General features: G+C 48.9%; 1 protein-coding gene and 1 non-coding gene across 3 annotated transcripts in view; one reads left to right on the top strand and one right to left on the bottom strand.

Annotated features, from left to right (window-relative positions):
* Positions 1-26,798, top strand: part of UCK2 (uridine-cytidine kinase 2) — a 78,464-nt gene extending 51,666 nt beyond the window's left edge. For both annotated transcript variants that reach the window (XM_027526931.1, XM_027526923.1), the window contains exons 2-7: positions 4,358-4,517; positions 5,297-5,393; positions 12,449-12,591; positions 19,122-19,219; positions 21,247-21,295; positions 22,569-26,798. In XM_027526931.1, the coding sequence (XP_027382732.1) occupies positions 4,358-4,517; positions 5,297-5,393; positions 12,449-12,591; positions 19,122-19,219; positions 21,247-21,295; positions 22,569-22,708 (687 nt within the window). In that variant the 3' untranslated portion in view covers positions 22,709-26,798. The remainder of the gene's footprint in view (positions 1-4,357; positions 4,518-5,296; positions 5,394-12,448; positions 12,592-19,121; positions 19,220-21,246; positions 21,296-22,568) is intronic.
* TRNAC-GCA lies at positions 25,486-25,557 on the bottom strand. Its single transcript has one exon. It is a non-coding gene; the product is annotated as a tRNA-Cys (tRNA).
* Positions 26,799-27,032: the final 234 nt, after the last annotated feature.

Here is a 27,032-nt window from a genome sequence, read left to right as displayed (position 1 = left end):
TTTAGGAAGTGAATTTTAAATCATTATAACTAGGGTCAAACACATCATTATGAATGAAAATAGGAACCATTATAATTAACACATATTAGCCAACAAGAAATAAGTTTGTTTATTCCTGTAGCGTAAAAATGGAGAAATGTGCATTAAAATGATATATAACATAACTGCATTTAAGAATGTATTCCAATATCAAAAAGCAAAGTTCAGCAATGCAAAACCACATTTTCAGCAATGCAAAACCACTTTTGCACCAACCTAATAGCATAAAATTTACTGTCTTAAAAATAATATTTAAGCATATAGTTCAGTAATGTTAAGTATATTTGCTTTGGGCCCCAATCTCCAGAACTGTTTCATCCTGTAATAAATTATATCCATTATGCAACTCCCCCGAGCCCCTGGCCGTCTCCATTCTACTTTCTATGAATCTGACTACTCTAGATACCTCATGTAAGTGGCATCATATGGTACTTGTGTTTTTGTAACTATAGTTATTAATAAGTCTTAGCTCACCACAGCAGTTGTACCATCTCCCATTTTTAGCATTCTAGAAGCTCATGATTGCTTGCCTTCTTCTCAAGCCCTGCTACTGCTGCTAAGTCACTTCAGTCGTGTCCGACTCTGTGTGACCTTATAGACGGCAGCCCACCAGGCTTCCCCGTCCTTGGGATTCTCCAGGCAAGAACACTGGAGCGGGTTGCCATTTCCTTCTCCAATGCATGCAAGTGAAAAGTGAAAGTGAAGTCGCTCAGTCGTGTCCAACTCTTATGGACTTCATGGACTGCAGCCCACCAGGCTCCTCCATCCATGGGATTTTCCAGGCAAGAGTACTGGAGAAAGTGAAAGTCGGTCGCTCAGTCCTGTCCAACTCTTTGCGACCCCATACAGTCCATGGAATTCTCCAGGCCAGTATACTGGAGTGGGTAGACTTTCCCTTCTCCAGGCCCTAGTCATTAATTTTTTTCCTATCTCAAACCCTTTCCTAAGAGAAGAAGACACCTTACAGCTCCATTTCATCCTTTTGAAGAGGGCAGGATTGGAGAAAAGGGAAATTAAAAGTGAAGAAGACATAAAAGGAGGGACTTAAGTATTTACTCATTGCAGAAGTCCTCTGTAGCACTTCTTCCTTCTGATTGTGTAAAGATTCAGACCTAAGCGCCAGAAGACAGAATAATACAATGAACCTCTCCCTGATTCAGCAGTTATCTGGATATTCTGGGCCCATTTTTAACAAAAGTTTCAGGGAGAAGAAAATACTAGAAAAATGTAGATTAACTTAGAGGCTGGTGTTTCTTTGCTCGTTCATGCAGTGGTATTTATCTCCTGAACGATAATGGGTTTCGTATGCCTTGGAACTTTCTTTCTCTCTCTTTTTTTAGTACTTAAAAAAACTAATTTTGTTTATTTACTTATTTGTTTTTGGCTCTGCTGGGTCTTTGTTGCTGCACAGGCTTTTCTCCAGTTTTAGGAAGTGAGGCTGCTCTCCTACAGTGGAGCTGTGTGGTGACTTCTGTTCTGAAGTGTGGGCTGTAGGCGTGCAGGCTTCACTCGCTGCGGCACGTGGGCTCCATGGTTGCAACGCCCGGGCTCTAGTGCACAGGCTCAATAGTTGAGGCGCAGGGACTCGGTTGCAGCTGGGATCTTCCTGGACCAGGGATGGAACCCTGTGTTTTCTGCATTGTCAGGTGGATTCTTTACCACCTTATTCCAGGGAAGTAAGGAAGGAGCCACCAAGGGAGCCTTGCCTTGAAACTTCTGATTACCTGTTTTTTTTGGAGTATAGTTGATTTGCAGTGTTGTGTTAGCTTCAGGTGTGCAGCAAAATGATTCAGTTATACTTCTGTTTTCCAGATTCTTTTCCTCTGTAGGTTTTACAAGATACTGTAGTTTCCTGTGCTATACAGTAAATCCTTATTGTTTATCTACTTCATATATAGTGGCGTGTATATGTTAACCCCAAACTCCAAATTTGTCTCACTTCCTCCCGCTGACTTTCTTTTAAAAATTTTTTATTTATGTATTTATTCTTGGCTATGCTGGGTCTTTGTTGCTGAGTGGGCTTTTCTCTAGTTGTGGCAAGCGGGGGCTGCTCACTGTTTGTGGTGCACAGCCTGCTCATTGCAGTGGCGCCTCATGTTGCAGGGTACGGGCTCCAGGCACGTGGGCTTCAGTAGCTGAGGCGTATGAGGTCTAGAGCACAGGCTCAGGAGTTGTAGCGCTCGGGCTTAGTTGCTCTGAGGCATGTGGAATCTCCCCAGATCAGGGATCAAACCTGTGTCTTCTGCGTTGGCAGGTGGATTCTTCACCATTGAGCTACCAGGAAAGCCCCAGTTCTTTGGACTTCTAGAAGGAATTCTATTTACTAGTGAAAACTGCAGGTATAACCATTCCCCACTCATAGCTTTACGATACAAGAAGCAGATGGAAGCTAGGAAAAGGAAATTATGGACCTATACAAGTATAAAAACCTAAAAAGTTTTTAACCGCATAGAACCCTTGGATTGTTACAGCATTTTCATTTTTGAATCTAGTTTAAGTCATATGCAAGCTTTATATCTTCCTATGATTTTTTTTGTGTGGCACATCTGTCGTTCCAAAAATCCTAAGTAGTTTAAATGTTTTATCTGTGTATTAATATGCAAAAATGTCAAAGTAAAATAACTTTCTAACAGTTGAGCCAAAATATTATTCTCCCACAGATCCTTATAAAATGCCAGTGTGTTTCACAACTTATACAACAGGACATACTGTGCAAAATAGTTTTGATTTACATTGAGTAGTACAACAGGAATAATGAGTTTTCCTTATGCTTGGACGAATCGAATACATTCTTCATATGAATTGTAACTTTTAGTTAAAAGTTCCCTGGCTTTTCCCTGTTAAAATTAATTGGTAAAATAGTCTCAACTGTGAGATTTCTAAGGGTGAGCCCAAGAAACCTCTCCTTCTTTCATCTTTCAACTGTGCTCATTGTTTCATCGCTTATAATCAGGTCAGCCAGTTCCATAAGGGGACTTCCATTACATCTTCTAGAGGTTTTGTGAAGTAGACATTCTTATTTTTCAGTTAATCTTTGTAGCAAATGAGGAAGAAGTCAGTTATTTGATAAATACAATCCTTCACTATCTCATTTTTAAAAAGATCTTTATTGATGTGGACCATTTAAAAATTCTTTAAAAAATTTTTGTTTCATTTTTTAAAGAAATTTTAGCTGCACTAAATCTTCATTGCTGTGTGTGGGCTTTCTCTAGTTGTGGTGAGTGGGGAGGCTTTGTTGCAGTGTGCATGGCTCAGTAGTTATGGCCTAGGGGCTTAGTTGTTCCGCAGCATGTGGGATCTTCCTGGACCAGGGATCGAATATGGTAAGAGGCAGGCAGACCACTGGACCACCAAGGAAGCCCTAAAATTCTTTACTGAATTTTTTACAATATTGCTCCTGTTTTATGGTTTTTTTGTTTGTTTGTTTGTTTGTTTTCCCGGCCACAAGGCACGTAGAATCTTAGTTCCCTGACCAGGGATCAAACCCACACTTCCTGCGTTGGAAGGCAAAATCTTATGCACTGGACTGCCAGGGAAGTCCCGACTATCTCATTCTTTTGAATGCACTTGTTTTTATACTTTTCCTTTTTACAAAGAGTGTGTGTTCACTGGAGAGAAAAGAAGTCAGATATGTGTATTACAAGTATGTAGGTTCAAGTTCACTGGGAGCTGGTGTCCCTCCTCTTAATTAGGATGCCCTACTGTTTGCAGTATTGGTGATGTTTATGTCTGCAGCTCCAGAAGTGGGGGCATACATCTGTGAGAAGGTTGCCTTGTGTACTGTGGCTGTAGGCCAGAGCGAAAGTAGGAGGGAAGCCAAGGCCTTGGCCTCACTGCCAACCAGCTGAGATTCCTTTGATATAAAGAGATGTGTAAGGGCTGAGATGTCTTGAAAATGCTCAGTCATTTCATGACCCAGCAGCCCTTTGGCCCATCAGCACATCATCTCTGTGCCCTTTCCCTAATTTCTGCTGTCTTTTTTGTGTATCTATACTAGGGTGGCAGTAAAGGATAAAATAGCATCACCTTTTATTTGCGGCTTTGGGGAAGGCTTTATGAAATAGAAGCAGAGATTACTGCCATCGTCCCCACGTCATCACTGTGGATACTTCAGCATAGTAATTTGTGTTAAGGAATGGGGGAGGAAGAGACTTCTGGGCCCCCTGAATTCCTTCTCAGCAGACATATCCTCCCTTCCCCTACTCCATCATCCGTGGTGGTAGCCTTTGCATTCTTCCTTGCAAAGGCCCTTGCTCAGGACACACACAGTGACTGGGCCTCACCCTGTGGTCTGCACTGCTCTCTTCTCTCCTTGCAGTCTTCCGTCTGTGCTAAGATCGTGCAGCTTCTGGGGCAGAACGAGGTGGACTATCGCCAGAAGCAGGTGGTCATCCTGAGCCAGGACAGCTTCTACCGCGCCCTCACTTCAGAGCAGAAGGCCAAAGCCCTGAAGGGCCAGTTCAACTTTGATCACCCAGGTGAGCTGGGGCATTGAAAGGGCCTATGTGGAGGTGTTGATTGAAGAAGTGGCTTAACCTCTCTGAGTCTGTTTCCTAGCCATTGAATGGAGGACTCTTGGGTACCTTGCAGGCTTGCTGTGGGCTCATAGTAAAGAAGGGCTTCTGCTGTGGCTTCTGCAATGCTTGCCTCCTTAAATACTGATTGAGTCTGTGTCTAAACAAGGGTGAATCTTGGAAAAACCCATGACTCAGGGCGGGACAGACACAGGCCAGAACAGCTGGTTCTCCTGCCTCCTCTGGTCTACACAGCCTGTGGCCCCGCCTCCTGCCACCGCCTGGCACGTGGGTGTACGCGGCTTGTGCGTTAAACTCACCCAAAGGCAGAAAGGGAGACTGAGGGTCCAGTGCCCTGACAGTCCCAGGTCAGCACGCTGCCTCTTAAGCTGGTTTAGGGTTCTTTCAGTTGAGTCAAAGCTGCCGTAGTGCCTGCTGCCCTCACCTAGTCGTGAGGTATCTTTCGTATGCTGGGTTTAGAGAGATACAGGCCAGGGATGGGACATTAAGGCAAAAGAAAAGAACCCACTTCCAGTTCTCAGAACTCACACATTTTGGTTTGAAATGTAGGGAGTTTGCATCCTGCTTTGGGTTGAAATTAGACTTTTTTGGGGAGAGGGGATGCTTATCTAGGGTGTGATGCATATATGGGTAGAAAACAGGCTTAAAGGGATACCTGTTCATCATTATAGGAGAAATCATTTTACAGTTAGCAAACATCTTAACAGTTTGATTTCCTTCAGATGCCTTTGACAATGAACTCATCTTCAAGACACTCAAAGAAATCACGGAAGGGAAAACTGTCCAGATTCCCGTGTACGACTTTGTTTCCCATTCCCGGTAAGTGAGCTGTTCTGGGCTGGGGATTGCTGCCTGCTGCTCCTCAGAAGTGCCAGTCTCCTTTCCCCTCCCGCCGCCTGGTGCCCACTGCATCCTGTCTGTGGTGGGGCAGTGACGTCAGGGTGTCCGCAGATACACAGGTCAGGAATTCCAACAGTTCCAGGTGGTTCCTGGAACAGTCCGATCATGATCATCCTATTTTGTTACCCTGAAGGACGGATCTATGAATTTGAGCTCAGGTGAGGGACTGCACATACATCTTTATTCACATGCCCAAGATGTTCCTAGAGTAAAAAGCGAGGCAGAGTGGAGCAAGAACGGGAAGAAGAACAAGGAAGCTGTTACTTCTGCTCTCTGGTTCACTTCGGATTGGGCTGTGTGGAGAGCTGTGAGAGTCCTGAAGTCACCAGGACCAGGCCCTCTAGGGATCTTCTCAGTCAGGTCAGATTTGTCCTTCCATTTGTCAGTTTCCATGCTTCTGTTTGAAGCTGAAACTCTGATAATTTGACCATACGATCCAAAGAGCTGACTCATTGGAAAAGATTCTGTCTGATGCTGGGAAAGATTGAGGGCTGGAGGAGAGGGGGCGACAGGATGAGATGGTTGGATGGCCTCACCGACTCAATGGATATGGGTATGAGCACACTCTGGGAGATAGTGAAGGACAGGGAAGCCTGGCGTGCTGCAGTCCGTGGGGCCGCCAAGAGTTGGACACTGAGCATCTGAGCAACAGCAGTAATGCTCCTGATCAATAGAGGAGTGGGTTGACTTCATCACAGCCTCCTCCCCTCTGAGCAGTGAAAAGGGGCTTCTGGAGGATTTCCTTCCTGCTGGCCTAGAGCTCCTTCAGAGCTGCCCAGGGCTCTCTGCTTACTTTGGGGCCTCCCAGGCACAGCTGACACTCCCAAGCGGTGTGTTAGGCCATGTACAGCTGCTTCATATCCTGGGCTTAGTGATGGCTCAGTAAGTGTTGCTTTCAGCTCTGGGCTGTGTTTTTGAAAGTTTCTCCCTCCCACTTTTCATTTTCTTTCCTAGTTCCTTTATCTTGATCTGTCTTGAGTTGTTTTTTTTTTTTTCCCCCCCTTAAATGGGAAATTAGATCTTGTGCAACTGTTACTACCAAATATTTCTATGATTAAAAACCTAATATTGTTTAATTATTTTTTAATCGAAGGATAATTATTTTGCAGAATTTTGTTGTTTTCTGTCATCAGTGTGAATCAACACTGGATCAGCCATAGGTCCCCTCCCTCTTGAACGTCCCTTCCCATCTCACCCCTCTAGGTTGATACAGAGCCCCTGTTTGAGTTCCCTGAGACATACAGCAAATTCCCATTGGCTATCTGTTTTACATATGGTAATGTAAGTTTCCATGTTACTCTCTCTATACATCTCGCCCTCTCCTCCCCTCTCCCCATGTCCATAAGCCTATTCTCTATGTCTGCTTCTCCATTTAAAAGCCCGATCTTTATCTCTCTGTGTGTTCCTTTAGGACACATCTCAGCTTTTAATGCAGTTTAGCTCACACATTCTGTGCTGCTTTCTGGAACTTTCTCAGAACTTGAGGGTGTGGCAGAGGTTTGGTTGGAGGAGGAGAAAAGAGATAGCACATTGTGATGGCAAGTCCAGCTGCTTTGGTGCTCACCTTCATACCTCTCTGGTATCTGTGGAAGCCAGTTCTACTGACATTCAAAGAACGAGATACGCCTCCTGTATCTGCCTCTACAGACTGTGCAGGAATAGAGGGATGTTTAGATAGAAATTGGAACTAACATAAATAATGAGGGGCTGGGAGAGCGAGGATCTGGGAGACTGCAGGTGGAGAATCAGAGAAGTCAGTTCCCACTGATGGCAGACTAGGCCCCTGGAAAAGAAACTGTGTTCATGCCAAGTCCATGAATCTGCTGCATCTGGGCCCACAGCCTTTTTTTTTCCTGGCTGTACCAGGTCTTAGTCACAGTATGTGGGATCTAGTTCCCTGACCAAGGATTCAGGGGGGCATCCAGAGTGTGGAGTCTTAGCCACTGGACCCCCAGGGAAGTCCCCACAGCCTCTGTGTGGAGTGTCCACAGTTTCCTTGTCTAGCTGTTATGATCTTCTAAAAATTTTAGATTTTGTTTCACTTTCATCTTCTAAGTTTTCCTTTGGCAAAGTAGCTGGGACCATTTAGGGAAAGAGATTCTGGAAATTGTAGTTTCTACCCACTCCAGCGTTCTTGCCTGGAGAATCCCAGGGATGGAGGACCCTCGTGGGCTGCCGTCTGTGGGGTCGCCCAGAGTCGGACACGACTGAAGCGACTTAGCAGCAGCAGCAGCAGCCTTAGCAGAGATTGGTGGTGACAAGAAACAGTCAAGCCCACCCCCTTTTCAGGTCTAGGGTGGGGCACTACTACAGAATTAACCTGCAGCCTGACAGCTAAGGCACAGGCCCGTGGAGGGATGTAAAGGAAGAAGGAGGCTGGAGTAGTTAGAGCAGGTACGTGTATAGGAAGTGATACTTAAACTGTGTATTGAAAAACATGAGAAGTTATTGGGAAAGGGATCTCCAAGGTGATGGGTAGGGAGGCATTTCAGGGGCAAGCTTGGTGGGAGATTGCAGTGGGTTGGGTATGGAGGGAAGGGGGTCGGTATGTGGGGAGAGTGGCAGGAGGTGAAGGAGGCTGGGAGGTAGATAGGCCTCAGATCAGGAAGGGCACAGACCTTACAGCCAGGGTGCAAATGTGTTGGGGGTAGGGAGCCAAAGACGGCTATTATGTAGGAGTGGAGAGGTCATTCTTGTGGCAGGAAAAGAAGATGCACAGTGCTGTTTATGAAGCCCTTTGGAGTGGCCCAGGTGAGACACCGATAAGGGCCCGATGGAAGGGAGTGGAGTGAGGGGAGCTGGGAGGAGTTCAGGCCTGACCAGTGTAGTCAGGTGCAAGAGGTGAAGATGAGTATCTTCTTGGCATGGGCTCCGTCAAGTTCACGGAGTAACAAAAAACCCCACAGAGTTGCACATCCAGACATGTTTTACTTTTTTCTCCTAATTCTGCTCTCATATCTTTTATTTTAAAATCCTGTTCTTTAGTGGCCCAGAGTCCAACTCTTCTTTGAGGCTTTGTGACCATCTAAGACCCCAACAGTCCCCCAGCTCTCAAGGGCCACTTGTGAGGGACCCAGCCACTCAGGGTTAACTGATCCCGTTCCAGCCTTGGGTTTTTTGTGATGACTACAAATGAATGTCGGGCGAAAACTGAGAAGTCTCCTATTCTCTGTAAATACCTTTCTCTGATCTTCCCCTTCTTTACTGTAAGGAATAATTCTCACGTGAGAAGGTTGTGCTAGGTTATCCTAAATGCTCTAATACTCCAGGTTTCTTATGTGAACCTCACAGCCCATCTCCAAACTCCTAAACAGGACCTTGCGCCGTATGTGGCTTCTGGCACATCTTGGGCTAGTGCTAAGTTGCTTCAGTCGTGTCCGACTCTGTGTGACCCCATAGACGGCGGCCCACCAGGCTCCCCCGTCCCTGGGATTCTCCAGGCAAGAGCACTGGAGTGGGTTGCCATTTCCTTCTCCAATGCATGAAAGGGAAAAGTGAAAGTGAAGTCACTCAGTTGTGTCCGACTCCTCACGACCCCATGGACTGCCGCCTACCAGGCTCCTCCGTCCATGGGATTTTCCAGGCAAGAGTGCTGGAGTGGGGTGCCATTGCCTTCTCCATCTTGGGCTAGTAGTTGCTCAATAAATGTTGCTTTTAGCTCTAAACTGCTTCAAAATTTTCTCCCACCCAGACCTTCATGTGGATTAGGGAAGTGATTGATTCCAGCTTCCGGGGGCACCACCCATGGGGCATGCAGTTCTGTTCTCCTTACTGTCCCAGGATTGAAGAGGCATGACTGAATTGAAACAGTCAACAGTCTTTTTAGTCTTTATCCGTTAGGCAAGCCGATCAGCACTGCCAGACAGTGTCAGTCTGTGTAAGCACAGTGTGTGTGTTTTCCAGATGGAACCCTAGAAATCCCAGGAAAACACACATTCTTTGTTTCCCAGCAGAGCCTTTCCACCCTCTTCTTGGCCCAGGCCAGCTGTCTAGAGACTACTCATTATTTCACTCACTTGTTGATCTCTTTTTCTGTCCATCTTGCTTCTGAATTCTGCCCAGTTTGGTCCCTTATCCTGAACCACAGTGGGCACTGTTTTCCAGTACCTGACATTATCCCAGAGACTGATACGTCTCAACCCTGGCTGCAGACATAGCTGGGGAAAAGACTGAAATCTTGCCATTTGTGACAACATTGGTAGACCTAGAGGGTATTACGCCAGTGAAATCAATCAGCCAAAGACAAATACTGTATGATTTTATGTATTATGTAGAGTCTCAAAACAAATGAACAAACAAGAAAACAGAGATAAGAGTTGATAGGTACAGAGAACAAACTGGTAGTTGCCAGAAGTTAAGGGAGTAGGGAAAAAGAAATAGTCAGGGAGGTTAAGAGGTACAAATTTTCAGCTACCAAATAAATGAATCACAGGTATGAAGTGTACGGTGTGGGGAATTTACTCAATAACAATATCTTTGTGTGGTGACAGGTGATAACTAGACTTACCATGGTAATGATTTTGAAATGTATAGAAATATCAAATCACTGTGTTGTGTGCCAGCAACTGACATAGTATTGTAGCTTGATTATACTGCAGAAAAACAAACTGACTAACTAATAGAAAAAGAGATTATTGCTACCGCCATAGGGGGTTGGGGAACGAGGAGATAGGGTTTGTGAAGGAGGGAGAATTAGATGAAGATCATCAAAAGGTCCATGCTCCAGCTTGTAAAGATAAATAAGAACTAGGGATGTAATGTACAATACAATATAGATAACACTGCTGTACGTTCTGGGTGAAAGCCGTTAAGAGTAAATCCTAAGAGTTCTCATCACAAAATTTTTTTTCTATTTCTTCGATACTTGTTTTATATGAGATGATGGATGTTCACTAACCCCATTACAGTTATCATTTCATAATACAAGTCAAATCATTATGTGTATACCTTAAACTTATGCAGTGCTTTATATCTTAATAAAATTGGAAGAAGCAAATGTAAATTTTAAAAAAATAATGTATGAGAAAAGAAATTACTTCTAGAAATGGGAAACACAATGGCAAAATTTTCAAACTCAGTCGATGTATTAGCAGCCAAATGGAAAAAAAAAAAACTCAATTCAGACAATAGAGGATTGATCTGAAGAAATCCTCCATTAATGCATGAATGCCTTAATGGATGAAGAAAGAAAAAGACAGAAAAAACAAAAAAACAAAAAAGATTAAGAGACGTGGAAGATAGTTCAGACCTGAAAAATATTTAATCAGATGAAAGTGAAGAGAATAAAGACAATATCTGAAGAGATACCAGCTTAATTTTATTTCAGAACTAATGAAATCAAATCCATAGATTTCATGCCGTACAATCCCAAACAGGATAGATAAAAAACAAAAGTACAAGTGAGTTCTGCTTTTTGGAATTGATTAATATTCCACTGTGGCCTGACAGTTAATTTTTGTGCCTGCTGCAGTTGTATTTCAAAGTTTTGTACAAAGTGGTGTGTATGCTCAAACCACATATTTTTGTTAATTGTGTTACTCAGACTTTCCATTTCCTTCTTTATCTGTCAGTTTCTAAAATAAAGAAGTTAGAAGTATCTCCAATATGAATGTGGATGCAATTTCTCTTGGTATTTTTATCTGCTCAATATACTGCAAACCTCTGCTGTTAAGTAAATAAAGTTTCATGACTTAAAAAAGAGAAAGAAATACCTGGGGAGCTTTTAAAAAGTACTGATGCCCTAGCTACACCCTAGACTAATGAAATCAGAGCCCCAGGGGAGTAGGGTCCAGGAATAAATATTTTTAAAAGCTCCCCAGTTGATTCTTTGTGCATCAAGAGTTACACCACTGTTCTAGTCTCCTAACTGCTCTAACCTGGCCCTTTTCTGCCGTCTTTTATGCTCCATGTTCTGCTACCTTGGTAGCTGCTCCAGCAGTGCTCCCTTAAAATTTAGACCCGAGCCCAAGGAACTGAGCCAGTAAAGAATCAAAGCATGTTTATGGGAAGGAAGTTCCTCCTTAGCGGGCAGCTGCTACTGACTTCCCTATATTTGCCAAATAAAACCTATCATCTTAAGGAGCTTTTGAAATAAATATTTGGTTTTCTTCACAAATGTTTGCTGCTCTGCCAGTCAGGGTCAGTGGTAAACCTTCAGTGGTATCCTTACTTTACTTCCAATGAATTTTGAAATGAGGTGCAATGTGGTTTTAGGACAGAAGCAAAAGATAAAACTGTACAGTGAAAGTTGAGGCAGGGCAGAGCTAGGCGCCATCAAGCCCCTCCACCTGTTTTCACTGCCCCGGCTTTTGAGCAGTCATGTTTACATTAGTATCTCTCTGCCTTGGGCTTCCCAACCCCGCGGGTAGATGGATGACTGTGTGTCTCTGCTTTGCTGATGAGGAAGAGAGCCAAAGCAGGCAGGTCTGGGGCTGTTTCCTCCTTCCACAGAGACCCTTCCCCTTCCCAGTCTCTTGTCTAAAGCTTTCTTATCCGCACCTTTCCCTGGGCCCCTTCTGTCTTCCTCCCAGCTGCCTCAGCATGGAGGGCACGGGATGGGCTTCTTGGGAGAAAACTGAATTTCTGTTTTTGAAAGTTCAGAGTGTGAGGCTCCATACATGACAGGACTCAGAGCATTCCTAGGGATGCCTCCGGGGGGGTGGGGGGAAAGTGCTCACGTCTCCTTTTGTCTGTCTTTATTCTTCATTTAGCAGCAGGTTTTTTTTAATTCCAAGGAGAGGGATGTAGGCCTGCTGTTTCTGTTTTACAGTGAAAGCTCCAAAGAGCTGGTTACAGGAGGCCTTGGCCCAGCCGCACTGGCGCTCATTCTTAGGTCTCCATAGTGGTCCCAGCGCTCTGTGAGGCTATGCTTAAACCCTTTCAGCCCGCTTTCAGTCCAGGGGACGGAACTCCAGACTCCCCCTCCCCTGCTGCTCCCACCTGACCCAGCCCTTCTTCTGCCCTCTGGTTTGCAGGAAGGAGGAGACGGTTACTGTCTACCCCGCAGACGTGGTGCTCTTCGAAGGGATCCTGGCCTTCTACTCCCAGGAAGTGCGAGACCTGTTCCAGATGAAGCTTTTTGTGGACACAGATGCGGACACCCGGCTCTCCCGCAGAGGTGCGTCCCAGAAGCTGCCAACAGCGCATCGGTGGCCTTGTGCCCCTGGGGCCCAGCCCAGGCCAGTCAGCCTTGCCGCAGGGACATCCTGCTGCCCAAGTGACATTTGAGAAGGGATTAGTTTCACTCACTGTTTTGTTAAAGGTTTGTGAGGTCACAGACATGAAATAAGTTTACCTTCTGGTTTTGCTGGGGAGAAGTTTGGCTAAGTGCTTAGTTCCCTATGACTTCCCCATAAGTGTCCAGTCAAGATGGGGACTCACTGTAGCACATCTTGGGGCAGGAACACCCTCTGCTGGCAGCTCTGGGCAGCTGGTCCCATCTGCCCATTCCGCTTGCCCTTTGCTGTCCAGAAAGTTCTGTGAAGCTTTGGTCACTCTGTCCAGCCAGCTCAGGAGCACAGTTGGTTGTTCCCTCTGAACACCTTGAGCGTGTGCGGAAGACACTGAAGTGCTTGTTGGCAGGGAGGTGGAGCCTGTGGACTCACCCTGGGGCGCAGAGCAGAGAGGTTGGGAGGCCTCGTGGGGGAGGTGGAGCATGTGGACTCAGCCCTGGGGCACAGAGCAGAGAAATCAAGAGGCCTCATGGGGGAAGCGGGGCCTGTGAACTCACCCTGGGGCACAGAGCAGAGAGCTCGGGAGGCCTTGTCGGGGAAGTGGGGCCTGTGGACTCACCTTGGGACGTAGAGCAGAGAGCTCGGGAGGCCTTGTGGGGAAAGCAGAGCCCATGGACTCAGCCCTGGGGCACAGAGCAGAGAGCTCAGGAGGCTTTGTGGGGGAAGCAGGGCCTGTGAACTCACCCTGGGGCACAGAGCAGAGAGCTCAGGAGGCTTTGTGGGGGAAGTGGGGCCTGTGGACTCACCTTGGGGCATAGAGCAGAGAGCTCGGGAGGCCTTGTCGGGGAAGTGGGGCCTGTGGACTTACCTTGGGGCGTAGAGCAGAGAGCTCGGGAGGCCTTGTGGGGAAAGCAGAGCCCATGGACTCAGCCCTGGGGCACAGAGCAGAGAGCTCAGGAGGCTTTGTGGGGGAAGCAGGGCCTGTGAACTCACCCTGGGGCACAGAGCAGAGAGCTCAGGAGGCTTTGTGGGGGAAGTGGGGCCTGTGGACTCACCTTGGGGCATAGAGCAGAGAGCTCGGGAGGCCTTGTCGGGGAAGTGGGGCCTGTGGACTTACCTTGGGGCGTAGAGCAGAGAGCTCGGGAGGCCTTGTGGGGAAAGCAGAGCCCATGGACTCAGCCCTGGGGCACAGAGCAGAGAGCTCAGGAGGCTTTATGGGGGAAGCAGGGCCTGTAGACTCACCCTGGGACGCAGAGCAGAGAGCTTGGGAGGCCTTGTGGGAGAAGCAGAGTCCATGGACTCAGCCCTGGGGCTCAGAGCAAAGAGCTCCAGAGGGCTTGTGGGGGAAGTGGAGTCTGGACGTGGATGTGGTGGGCTGATGGTGTAGGCAACCCGAGAAGGCACTCGCTGCAAAAATAGACACTGTGGCTGGTTAGGACTGTTTTCTGATTTGGATGACAGGGAGGGCTGAGGTCTGTGGGTGGCATCTTGGGGCATGAACCACTGAGGAGAGATGGGGAACCCAGCAGAGTTGGAGCCGACAGGACACAGCCTAGGCAGTGCGGTGGAAGTGACTGAAGGGAGGCATGAAGGGTGACTAAGGTTTGAGTCCCCATCATGTGGAGGAGGAGGGACACAGGATACTCCAGGCTTAGCCCTTAGTCACAGAGCAAGTCAGTGGCAGATTCAGATTTCGTAAGCCCCAACCCAAAGCCTTCCAACCTCAAAGTGTGTGAAGTTTTCCCTTTTCCAGTTCATGAAACAAATTTGGTGTTTATCCAATTTAGTGTGCTTATCACAAGGACTGTAAGTGGAAAGGGCAGAGTCTAGAGAAATGAGTCCCTGGGATTTGCCCTCCTGAGAAGTAATAGGATTCATACTCTGCAAGTCAGGGAAGCTGTACTTCGCCTCCCAGGTGGCATGCGGGAAGGGTAATCCGATGGAATGAAGAGAATTCTAGTCCCAGCAGAGCCTCCCCCTAGCTTTGTGACTTTGGTGACCTCCTAGGCAATTTTTTTTTTAATAGGTAATATGAAGGAAACAGTCCTGTTTTTTAGGGTCATGACACAGGCCAGATAAGGATTACATGGTCTTTTTTGACAGATAATTGAGACTAGAGCCTGAGAATCTCTTATGCACCTGATCCCAGGGTCTGGTTTATAACTTCATGCATGAATCCAGGTCCTGCCTAGGCTGCTCTACTCCCAGCTCATCTGCTCGGATATCCATGTTAGCTTGCCAGATTTGGGAGGCATCACTGGGGGAAAATGGGAGTCAGATGAACTGGACTTTATTTTAATTCTGTTTTCACCATTTAGATCCCCTGAAGAAGGGAATGGCAACCCACTCCAGTATTCTTGCCTGGAGAATCCCGTGGACAGAAGAGCCTGGCGGGCTACAGTCCATGGGTCGCAAGGAGTTGGACACAACTGAGCGACTGACACTTGCAGTTTCTTTCACTTTTCACTGTTTAGTCGATGTGTGACTTGGAGCAGGCTGTGTTCTAATCAGTTTGCACCTTACTTTCCTACTGGTGGATCATGTAATGACTGCTTAGTACTCCTAGGATAGTTGTGCCGTGAGAGGCAATGCCTGGTGACGGCTTTAGCGGATAAATGTCAACGTGGCAGATCAGAAACCTGCTTCGTTTGAGAGGGTAGCTGATGTTCTGTTTTCCCTAGTGTTCTGTCAGGACTTGTCAGAACCTCAGTAGACATGTCCTCTGGAGCTGGTAACACCTGGGCTGAGATCATCATTAGTCCAGCAGGTGGTACTAACGTCCCAGGGGATGGAGTGATGCCTGAGAGAGAGAAGTGAGTACAAAAATGTGGAAATTGGAACCACATTTTTAGATGGATAATTCTGGGATAGATTAGGTAAGACCTGATCCTAGGATCCTTCCGTGAAATGGAGGAGAGCCTCTTCTGGGGTTTCTCAGGGCCAGTTCTGCACCCCTTGCCTCCCCTGCGGCAGCTCACTGCCTTCTTTCAGACCTGCGTCCTGTCATGTCACCCACTGCCGAGTTACCCTTCTGCTGGTCTAGTGGGGCTTCCCAAATGCTGTTTCTACAAACTCACTCTCTCTGTAGGGCCGGAGAACATGCTTTGTGGGCTGGGGCGGGGTAGGGTAAGGGAGAGGGAAGGAGGATTAGTCAGGAGCTGTGGAGCAGAACATTCCTGGGGACTTGAGTGCCATGGTCTTACTGTCTGTGGGTCACATCCTCCCGGGCACACTCCAGGTTGACCCTCATGTGGAAGGGAGGGAGTCTCACAGCCTTTGGAAGGACTTGCTTCCTTCCCAGGGGGCCCCTTGATGTCTAGGGGATTGGTCTCCTCCCAGCAAAGCCTGCCATGCCTCCCCTCCGTGTGAGTGTAACCTACCCTTGGACCAGGACCAGAGAGGGCCTGCAGTGGGCCCTGGGACCGCTGGCCTCAGGCCCGCCTGCCACGGCCCTCTCTCCAGCTTACACAGAATTAGGGCTTCACTGAGCCTTGACATAGGCAGTTGGTTCTTTTACTAGAATAACACATCTCCTCAACTGATCTTTAAAGGGAATTGACAACCGTGGAGGAACTGTGTTTATTCTGGTCCTTCTGCATTTGGTTCTTGGCTCTGGCTGACCAGAAGCAGCACAGGCTGATTTGGAAGGGCTGAGCGGAAGCCAGGCAGGGAAGAGCAGGCCTGGAGTTTCCTGCCCTTCACCCGGCAGGGCGCTCTTAGGTGACCTGTCCCGGCGCAGCAAGTGTGCCGGGGTCAGAGACGGCTTTGAGTCTCTGGAGTTTCCGGTTTGTGCCAAGACCTTGTTCTGATTCAGTGGTTGGCTTGGTTACCTTTCCTGACTCTGAGGAGGAGGGCACTTCAGAGTAGTGAACTAGCTGGTCCCAAGTTGTCCCGGGCTCAAGGAGGGGTGCCGTCTGTCTAAGGTGGTAATTGGATGGGAGGCTCTTGGGAGCAGAGGTGGGCGAAGCCTTCTGTTTTGCGTGTTCATGTGTCTGGACTGCGCTCTGGCCCCCTGCCGTCTCCTGTTCCAGCGTGGAAGCTGCGGGACGTCTCCTCCCGTCTGCCTGTTTCCCCCCGCCATGCTGTCTTTCCACGTGTCTGCCCTCCCCTCCCCACTGAAGCCCCACCCCCTCCTTCCCAGCTGCTCCCGGGACTGCACCCCCCCACCTCCCACTGGGTCCAGCCTGCTTAGCTGAGTTCCCAGCTCGTGTCCTCCTGATGGTCTGCTTTATCAGGGAGCCATCCCTCTCCTGGAGCTTCCTCAGGTCCTGTCAGCGTCATGATCGTGCCTCTTAGGCTTACTGAACGCACACCACGTGCCAGTCATGGTGCTGAAGAATCTTATGCATATCTCCAGTCTTCCTAAGTGGCAGCTTTGTGAGACAAGCTGCTATTGTGGTCTCTGCTTTACACTTAAGAAAAATGAGCTTTTTGTCTGAGGCCACAAAGGTAGTAGTTAATGGGGTCAGGATTCAAATAGGGTCAGTTTTGCCCCCATCGCTCTAGATGATGGGGCCAGAAGCAGCTTTGGGCTCCAGAGCAGAGGCAGGTGTGATTCACCTGCTCCACCTGCTCTCTCCCCTCCTGTTCCTCACTCCTGTGACTTGACAGGTGATGCTCTAGGTCCGCAAGGCACAGGAGAGCTGCAGACGTGGGCTGAGGGCGGCGGCAGAGCACTGTGAAAGGGGAGAGTTCGTGCGTGTGTGTCCTGTGGGGAGGATGGAGATTTGCACGGTGCTGAGGCTGTCAGCAATTGTGGGAAATGCATGTCTTGCAAAACAAATCCGACATCAAGCTCTTATACGGTTTTGAGTCAAAGCTGCTGAAGTGCAGGCATGTGCTTGCTTTTTTTCCCCCCCCAGCTCTGATGCCCTTTTGGTCTGACTTCCTTTTTCCTTTGGGCTTTATCTGGAGACATGTGAAGAGCTGGAGGCCACACGGGCTCCTCTGCTCTGGAGCTGTGTGTTTTGGTGAGCTCAGCCCCTTGGCCCACAGGCCCGCACTCTGGAGGCCCGTGGGGCTGAGCCACGTGGCAGCTGTTGGAGCTTCTACTTGGCCGCCGAGTGTCCCTGGCAGAGCAGCGGCAGCAGCTGGAGCAGGGCCCCATGTCCAAATGCCCGAGAAGACCATTTCCTGGCTGGGCTGGGCATGCAGGCAGCTGGGTTTGTGAGGCAAATCCTGACAAGTTAGGGACCAACCAACCATTTTATTAGCAGGGCCCATGGGGGGAAGACCCTTGTGAATCGCGGAGCTGGAAGTCAGTGGTGGTAGCAGTGTATTACCTGGGTTTCTGGAATGGGGTCTTCCTGACAGTTTTCTAGCCTTCTGATCTTACAGACTTCACGCCAGCCTGTACTGTAACCACAGAAGCTCTGTTTCCCGCCCCTCCCCACGTGCGTGTGTTCCTGTGTGCGTGCATACATGTCCACAGAATTATTTACAGACACAACTTTCCAGCAGTGCACTCACAAGTGTTCCCTGTGTTTGTTTACAGTGAGTTTCATCCCATGCTGAAATGATTACTTGACAAGTGATTGAGAGGAGCCAAGGGTCCACTGCAAATGATTGTAGATAAATTGATACCCTTCTGGGGGTGGGAGGAAAGATTTTAATAGCCATGATTGAAAACATTTGTAGGGAGGGGTTGCTTTTGATATGGGAATCAAACTCACTTGCTGAGTTTGGGAGAAACTCAGGCCCAGGGAGGCAGAACCAGGATTCTGGTCTCTTTTCTGTGCTTTGACAAAAGACTCTGTTAAAAGCACCCCCCACCCTCAAGGAGGAAGAAGGTGGAATATGATAAGTTTGGGTCCCTCTGGGCTGCTTCACAGCTCTGGCCCATGGTTTCTGACACCATAGTTTTCTCATCTTTTCTTAGTGGTCTTCTCTGTGCTTGAGGTGGGCAGGTGTGGCTGACCGCAGCTGGGCCCTCTGCCATACTTCCACCCGGTGTGGGGGGGCCCCAGTGTGGACGGGAGCCAGGCAGACAGAGGTGGCTCATCCACAGAGGGTTGCCAGCCTGAACACAGGTGAGTGCGTGCAAGGGTAATCGGATGAGGATGGGCAAAGGAGACGTCTCCTGGCAACCTGCCCCTTTTGCCAGGAAGCCCCACCACTTCTCTCGGCCCAGTCTCCTTCCTGTTATGAGTTTGTCCTACCTTTTTGGGAGGGTTCACAATGAAGTTTTATTTGGGGCAAGTGTTGCTTGAAATGAGAAGACTAATGGCCTTTCCCGGAAACCTTTTATTTCAGAGAGTGTTTTGCCATAGCTGAATTTGACTGTAGCAAGACTTGAAAATGCAACTTGTTTTTCCCCAAAGCTGCTGCTGACCGGCTCTTGATCTCTCAGGAATCCGGCATGTGAATCATCCAGAGTCCTCGTGGAGCTTGTATGATCCTGATCAGCCTCGCGAAGGGCGGACATGTGTTGACTCATGCACCGTTTTCTTGATTCTTGTTTTTCCTTCTCTTCTAGTATTAAGGGACATCAGCGAAAGAGGGAGGGACCTTGAGCAGATTTTATCTCAGTACATTACATTCGTCAAGCCTGCCTTTGAGGAATTCTGCTTGCCAGTGAGTTGTGTTCTTGTTTTTCATTGAATTTAGTCTTTAAAATGTAATGAAACAAATAAAGGTCTGTCAGTTGAGCTCCCCGGCCAGGATCTCACTCGCTCCTCTGACTGCTCCTCTGTCGAGTCCTAAGAAAGGGCAGTCTCTGGTGCTTTGCCTCCTACCACGGGGCTCTGCCCTGCCACTCTTTTTCGGGGTGGTCCTTCAGGATCTTGCTGTCCCATATTCCTGCAAGCTGTACACTTCTCACTTGGTGAGCTCATGGGGAGGCATTTTATTAAGGAGGCATCGTATCCAAGGACAGACTCGACCACTTGGGTCTTCAGAAGATTTGTGACGGTTGGCATGTTGGTGCACGAGACCTCAGCTGCAGAGTCTTCCCTTCTGAATCTCTTCTGCCACCACCTTTGAGCCCTATTTTGAGCTTGTCCCTATGTAAGTTCCCCTTGGGGAGGTGTACCACGGAGGAGCAGCCTTCCTGTATGTCTACCCTAGCCCAGGCTCGTCAGGCCTCCCCATGAGCTGGGAACTCTCTAGTGAGATGACTTTCAGAGAAGGAAGAGTAGGGACTGGGCAGTGTTCAGCTTTTAGTGAATCAGCCCTCAGCCTAGGAAGCACCCCAGCTTCCTGAGGAAAGTAAGGTGAAAGTTTGGGGAAGGCTGTCAGGGGCAAGAGGTAGAGTGGTGGGGTGTGAAAGAGGAAGGCATGGGAGAGAACCTAGCTTTGGAAAGAGTCTCAGCTCAGGAGACTCATACCTCCTCATACATCTTTTTCACGTTGGCTAAACCATGTTCTCACTCCTTGAGAATTTAGAGTTCAGTCCTGAGAGTGTGAGAGAGGCTGGGTCTTCGCCAGATCTTGGCTGATGCCTTTAGGGAGACTGGCTCGTGTGGGGCTATTGGGAAGTAGTGTAGGGTGGGGATTTTTCTACTTCTCTTAATGTTAATAATTAACTTCTTTCTTCTGTACTGGAAAAATAAGATCCCAAGCTGTCTTTGTTTCTTCAAGTATGTTAGTAGGTTTTGCTTCAAAACCGACTTGACTTTTGTTTCAGATCCGGAACCAGGCGGGCTGTGTGAGTCAGCCTGAGTAACCCTGATGCCCTGCTCATTCCCTGGAGAGGCCTGGGTCACAGGATTAGGTTTCTGGGGAGAGGGCAGAGGTGGCTGTGGTGCTCTGAAGTTCTACCCATCCATCTGAGGACCTCTCTGTTCTTTCTAGGTTAATAATAAAAATACAAAGTATTCTTTGTGGACATAGATTAGAGTTTACTGCCAACTTTCTGCTGTTTAACTTTGTTGTAGTAGAACTCAGAATTTTAAGTAAGTATTTTCTAGGTTGTTTCTACTAGCTCCCACTGTGCAGCCACTCAGCTCAGGAAAGAGCAGCTCAGTCTGTGTGAGCTTGGGCCTGATACATCGTCTGCCTAGTTCACGCTGGGCCTCTGGCCTTCCACAGCTGTAGTATGGACATGGTGCAGGGTACAGACCCATGGCCTAAGGCATTGTTTACACAGCCTCACCAGGACACAGTTGTGTGTAAAATGGTTCACCAAGTCTTAGTAAACCAAAAAACCCACAAACTGTGCGCTTTATTTTTTCTTTTTTTAAGGCTGTGTCATAACAGAGCTGAAGAAAATGGTCATCAGTGGGACTTACTTTTTCCGACTAGACAAACTGTTGAAGTCCAAGGTGAACTGCTTCTTCCTAAGTCTGGTTGTTATGAATTGAGGCTTTTCATAGTGGTGAAGAGGCAGTTATATATTTAGTTTCCAAGACCATGTTCATTGTACAGGTTGTAAGCTGAACAAGTGTTAAATGTTAATGAGAACTCAGGAAAAAGCTGATCTATTACAAATTAGATAAAGGGGATAAAATATATTACATTGGAAGTAACAGATTATTGCCCTCTGGGATTAGTAGGCAAAGGCTGGCCCTTTCTCCACATTCCCTTGGAGAAGGGCTTGGGCCAGCTTTCCTCTTTAACGCATTGCAATCCATCTAATGTGTTATAAATATCTTTCTCCACAGACAAAGAAGTATGCTGACGTGATCATTCCTAGAGGTGCAGATAATCTCGGTGAGTCCTCGTGGGGTGCCATGCATGGGCACGACTCCTCCCTTTGTCAGTTATACTTTGGATAGGATGTGGTAACCAAACAAGGCTCTGTAGGTGTGGCTGAGGCCCCGGCCGCTGCTGCAGCCAGAAAGGGATTCATACCTACACACCTGGCCTCCAGGACAGGCCGCTGTGCTTATGCGTGTACATCAGCGGGGACAGACGCGAACTTGTTCCTGCTCCTCTGGCGGTGGATACCTTCTGCTGCTGTTCCCAGTGATACCTGGGCACCTTGTATCTAAGGCCGTTTTTTAGTAAAAGCAGAGTTCCTTCTTAATTTCATTTAGAAAGCTCAAAGTAGCTTTTCCTGGGGTGGGAAGGATTTTTACCACTGTGTACTTATGCATTAGCTTTGCCTTGTCTAGAAAGTAGGAATATCTCTGGATTTAGGCGTAATGGGGCAGAGTTGAATTGGGAGACCCTGTTTTCCTATTCTCTTTATAATTTATTTCAGTTTTCCTCTGTTTAAAAAGGTAATTTTTTTGCTGAGCCATTTGGGAGTTAGTCTCAGCAATGAAAATTTCACTTCATTCAAGCCACAGTGCACTCGTCACATCCAGGACACTTAATATTGACTCCTTTAACCTTCCTCAGCCTTTGTTTTTTTGTGACGCTACATTTTTGAGGAGTACAGGCCCGTCGTTTTTATAGAACAGCCCTCAGCTTGGGTTTGCCTTTGTGTCCTCATGGTTGGCTTCAGCTCATACAACGTGGAGAATACCCTGGGGGGGCCATGTTCTTGGGGCATCACCCCAGAAAGCACTTGATGTTTGTCTTGTTTTTGGTGATGTTAACATTGATCATGTGCTTGAAGCATATGATTTTTTTCTAAGGCTAAGGAAGGAGAGTCCAGCCTTAGCTTTGGAGGAGAGGGCCTTCTGTGGGGTTCCCTGTCTTTGGGGTGGGGAGCTGGTAGGTTCCCTGGTGGAATGGTGTCAGAACAAAGACCAGTCCTCATGTCTGCAGAATTTGGGTTGATTGCTTCCATCCAGTTCTTGCCTCTGATTCAGGGCTTACTGTGTCCCTGGTTGTCCTACTCTGAGAACTCTGCTGTGGGGTTATATTAGCCCCCATAGAGGTCTGGGGAGTTCGGGTGACTTCCCACAAGCAGCAGAGCCGGCTTCCTGGAGCGGTTTTTCATCTCCGGTTCCTGTGTGCCCTCCACCCAAACAGACCCGCAGCCCCGCCCCCACCCCCATGTGCCCCTGACACTCTGCCCTTCTCTGCTCCACAGTGGCCATCAACCTCATCGTGCAGCACATCCAGGACATCCTGAACGGGGGGCTCTCCAAACGACAGACCAATGGCTATCTCAACGGCTACACCCCTTCCCGCAAGAGGCAGGCCTCGGAGTCCAGCAGCCGGCCGCACTGACCCCGTCTCCAAAGGGCCGGAGGAGGGGGCAGGAGGCACTGTGCATCTATACATGTGGTTTCCTATGACATTGCTGTATTTAAGAAAACACCATGGAGATGAAATGCCTTTTTTTTTTTTTTTTTTTTTGGTACTTTGGAGCGACGAAATGAAACAGAAGTTGACCCTGAGCTTAAATGACAAACTGTGCCAACTACTACTGGTGATGCCTAATTATGAGTCCAACGTGTAACCAGTTATAAATACATATATATATATAAAAGGATCTATTTTTGTGTAAATGTACAAATACTGTACAGCTGTTTGCCGTAAGTATTCTGCAGGAGGGCCTGTCCTTGAGTGTGTTGGGGCTGGACCTGGGGTTTCACCGGAGGCCTGGTACCCAGCGTGTGCCTGGTGGGGCAGGCTCAGGTGGCCTTGGAAGGGAGGCTCGGGACTCGTGGCTCTCCGCGTCTGTGCGACTCACTGGAAGTGGAGTTTGGGACCTTTGATCACCTCCCCTGCCAGATGCTACCTTCTTGGAGCTGGAGCTTTAGGATAATGTGGATAAGAGATCCTCTTTTATTTTTCTTCTCTCTCTCTCTCTTTTTTTTCTGAGTTGAAATTAGGCAAGACCTCAATTAAAAAACTCAGGGAAGAAGCCCACGGAGGGGAACGAGTCTTCTGTGTTTTCTTCTTGCCCCGACCCCACCCCTGGCTGCTCAGGCAGCTCGCTATTTCCTTCCTTACTCACCCACTTCTGAAAACCAGAGCGGCTTCTCTCTCCTTCCCTGGTGGGGATGCGATGGGGTTGCTTCCTGACAGAGTGGGGAAAGAGGGACTGTGCCTATCGTAGCGTCTGAGATGCTGACGTCTTCCAGGGAGGTCACAATGATAGTCCTCAGGCTTTCCCCCAGATTGTGGGGTGCACAGTGGACCCTAGCAGCCTGTACTTTGGTTGAGGACCTCTCCTGGCAGCCAGCCCCTCCCAGGGCAGCCAGAGAGCTCAGCTGTATAGGGAGCTGTAGCATTTCTTCCCCACCCTGAGGGATTTGCAGCAGGGTGAAGACAGCAGGGGCCATGACAGGCAGTATCATGGCCACGCCGATTTACTTATTTACCATGCAGCCACGTCACCTGGCCGCTGGGCACAGAGGCGGGGAGGAAGAGTAGCGTTTTTAAATTACAAGTTGGAGTCTTAGGCTGAAAACATTTGGGGTGGAGAATTCTAGCTTTCCCTGAGGCTCCCTCTTGGTGGAGACTTCCTTCTTTGGAAGCAGTACAGATTCCTGAAGATTCTTGGTGGGGAGGGCTAGAGGAAGCAGGGGACCTAGTAAGATGGAGGAGCTGTGAGTATACTGTTCTAAAGCCTCATCTTTTAACTGCAGAAGAGCCAGAACCTTTTAATCTCGGCGTCTGACCATCTCAGTGCTCGATAGGCTACGCCCTTACTCTATCGCCCTTAGGTAGCTCGATAGGCTACCCTTGTGGCTGCCACAGCCTGAAACATTTTGGGACCCCTTTTCTTTCCATTGCTTTTGTAGCCCCTTGGAGCCATTCTGATAAATCCAACACCATTAACTGCAGTCACATTGAATTGTTCCTGTAGGCTCAGCCTCACCCGGTTTGCTTCCCCTTTTCTGGACTCCATTTGACTCTAACTCTGTTGGGCTCTGTCTGAAAGTCAAACCTAATCCGCAGCAGGGCTTTGCCACCCCTGAGACTGGACTATAGGCTCTGGAAGGAGCCCCTGAGAGTAGCAACTGCTGAGTTGGAGCAAGGGAAGGCCCCCAAGGTGCCTGTTCTGAAGGCCAGTGCCCCGTGGGTTGGCTGAGTTCTGAAGTGTGCATTTCCAAACCAGTATTGATTATCTTTCCAGTCATGCCTTGTGTAGTTCTGAGGTGAAGGGTGGATGGCAGGCCTGGGTTAGGATCCTGAGGACCCAAGGGCCTCCTGCTTTGTTGGGGCCTGTCTGTGTTCAGGGGCAGCCGCTCCCTGTCTCGGGGAGCCTTGGCCCCTGGGTGGGTAGCACGCTCAACTTTACTTGAAGCTCCCAGGTGCCAAACCATTCAGTGCCTTGGCTGTCTATCCTACTGCCTTGGAAGATGGAGTCTTCTCATCTCTGAGCCTTGACTTACTTAGCTGCTTTTTCATCCACTCGTGGTGTTGGGACCAAGCCTCCAGGGTCTCCGAGTAGCCCTGTCCTTGGTAGGAAACAGTTCTCAGGCTGCCCTGCCTCTTGGTAAAGTCAGAGTGTTAGTCCTTCAGTGGTGTCTGACTCTTTGCCATCCAGTGGACTGTAGCCCACCAGGCTCCTCTGTCCATGGAGTTCTCCAGGTGAGACTACTGGAGTGAGTAGCCATTCCCTTTTGCAGGGCATTTTCCAGACCCAGGGTTTGAACCTGGGTCTTCTGCACTGCGGGCAGATTCTATACTGTGTGAGCCACCAGGGAAGCCCCACCTCTTGATATCTTGGCCTCTTGGCTGGGGGCTCGCTGGCCATGCTAATGACTCCTCTGGTTCTGTGACACAGAAAGTCTGGGGCAAGGAGGGGATAGGAAGCTCTACCCTGTGGGGACCCCAGCATTTAGCCAACTGGGTATCTATTTGAACTTGATCTTTCTATGCAGCAAATCCTGGAATTGGTATTTTAAGAGCCACTAGAAAGAAAGTGAAGTTGCTCAATTGTGTCCAACTCTTTGTGACCCCGTGGACTGTAGCCTGCCAGGCTCCTCTGTCCATGGGATTCTCCAGGCAGGAATACTGGAGTGGGTTGCCATTTCCTTCTCCAGGGGATCTTCCCAACCCAGGGATCGAACCTGGGTCTCCTGCATTGCAGGCAGACACTTTACCCTCTGAGCCACCAGGGAAGCCCACTGGATCTCTGTTTTTGCTGGAGCATCAGATATAATTATTAGGCCAGAAATGGATACTGTTCACTGTCTGGGGAGGCAACGCGGATGAGCGGCGTAGGGCAGTGTTGGTAGTGTACGCATGGGGGTCTCTTGCCTTCAGAGACGCCCGGTGGCGCCTGCTTCTCCCGCTGTGCAGGTGTTGTCCAAGAACCATGTGCTTAGGCAACAGGCGCTGTGTCGGGGGAAGTCCTGGTCCCACACACCTTCACGCTAATGGGACTTCTGCCGCCCTGGGACCAACAGGAGCAGAGAGCTGGGAGTGTGTGTAAGGAAGATGCAGTGTTGTTACCTCAGGCGTCATCGGTTTTGGAGTGGATAGGGTGGGCCCTCGAGAAGCCATGGTCTCTGAAGAACAGGCCGTGGAGGGTACCGCAGAAGTCTCCATTCACCCTTCAGAGCCTGTGAACCGCAACAACCCACTGTGGTCTTGGCTGCTGGACGGTCAAGGACTTTGGCTTGCTGCCTCTCTGGGCTGGCGTGGACGCTTGTCGTGGCGCTCAGGGTGGGATGCCAGCCTCTTGGGAGGCTGTGAGGTCAGGCTTGTGTGCAGCAGGGGCCGGAGCCCAGCTGGTTGGTGCATCACCTCCTTTGCTGCTGTTGTGCGGCGTTCCTAATTTAGCAACCTGGACCTGCTCCAGGGCCCAGAGCCATTGGCAGCAACTAGTAGCCTCTTGCAGGGAAATGTTCTCCTCTACCCTGGAGTCTCCCAGCTGCCTGTCAATGACCACGTGGGTGAGGCAGGCAAGGGTGGTTCCGGGTCTCAGGGCTGGGCTTCGGGAGGGGGCTGGCTTCTCTGCCACTCCTGCCCTTCCCCCTGACCTGAGGGTAGAGGGGCAAAGTCTGTGTCCCAGCAGATGAGAGTGAGACGAGCATGCTCGGGAAACCGTCAGGGCGAGTCTGGAGCTGACTCCCCGCCTTGAGCTTGCTCTCTGCGCCTTCTGTGGCCCTCCTCAGGCAGTGGGCTGGCTTCAAGGCAGTGTCCGGCCACCCATAGAGGTGGTGAGTGCCTGGCTGGTCCTGCCTCAGGCACAGGGTGAGTAGGTAAATAGAGACATAGGCCTTTTTTTTTTGGTCTTTCAGATGCTTGCACTTTCCCCTTTTCCTTCTACTGCCCTGCACTTACTTGTTAGCACTTACTTAAATGACCACATACTCTGTACTTTGCTGTAAATAAAGACTGAACAGAAAAGAACCCACTCTTGCCTTCTTTGTGGTGCTTGTGCAGGAGGAACAGTGACTGAGGCCAGCGGGTGACGGGAGGGTAGCCCTCTAGGCCTTCGCTGGCTGGATATGGGCACCAGCCTGTTGTCGCTAAGCTTCCCCATCCTCTGCTGCGCTGCAGGCCTCCATGCGTGCACTTCTGCTCCATCTCTGAAAGCCAGGCCAATGTCCCTGGGAGGCTTCTGTTCTCTAGCTCTAGCTGGCTCTGC

Source organism: Bos indicus x Bos taurus, chromosome 3 (assembly GCF_003369695.1).
Source record: "Bos indicus x Bos taurus breed Angus x Brahman F1 hybrid chromosome 3, Bos_hybrid_MaternalHap_v2.0, whole genome shotgun sequence".
Taxonomy (NCBI): Eukaryota; Metazoa; Chordata; class Mammalia; order Artiodactyla; family Bovidae; genus Bos; species Bos indicus x Bos taurus.
This window is presented reverse-complemented; position numbering and strand designations above follow the sequence as displayed.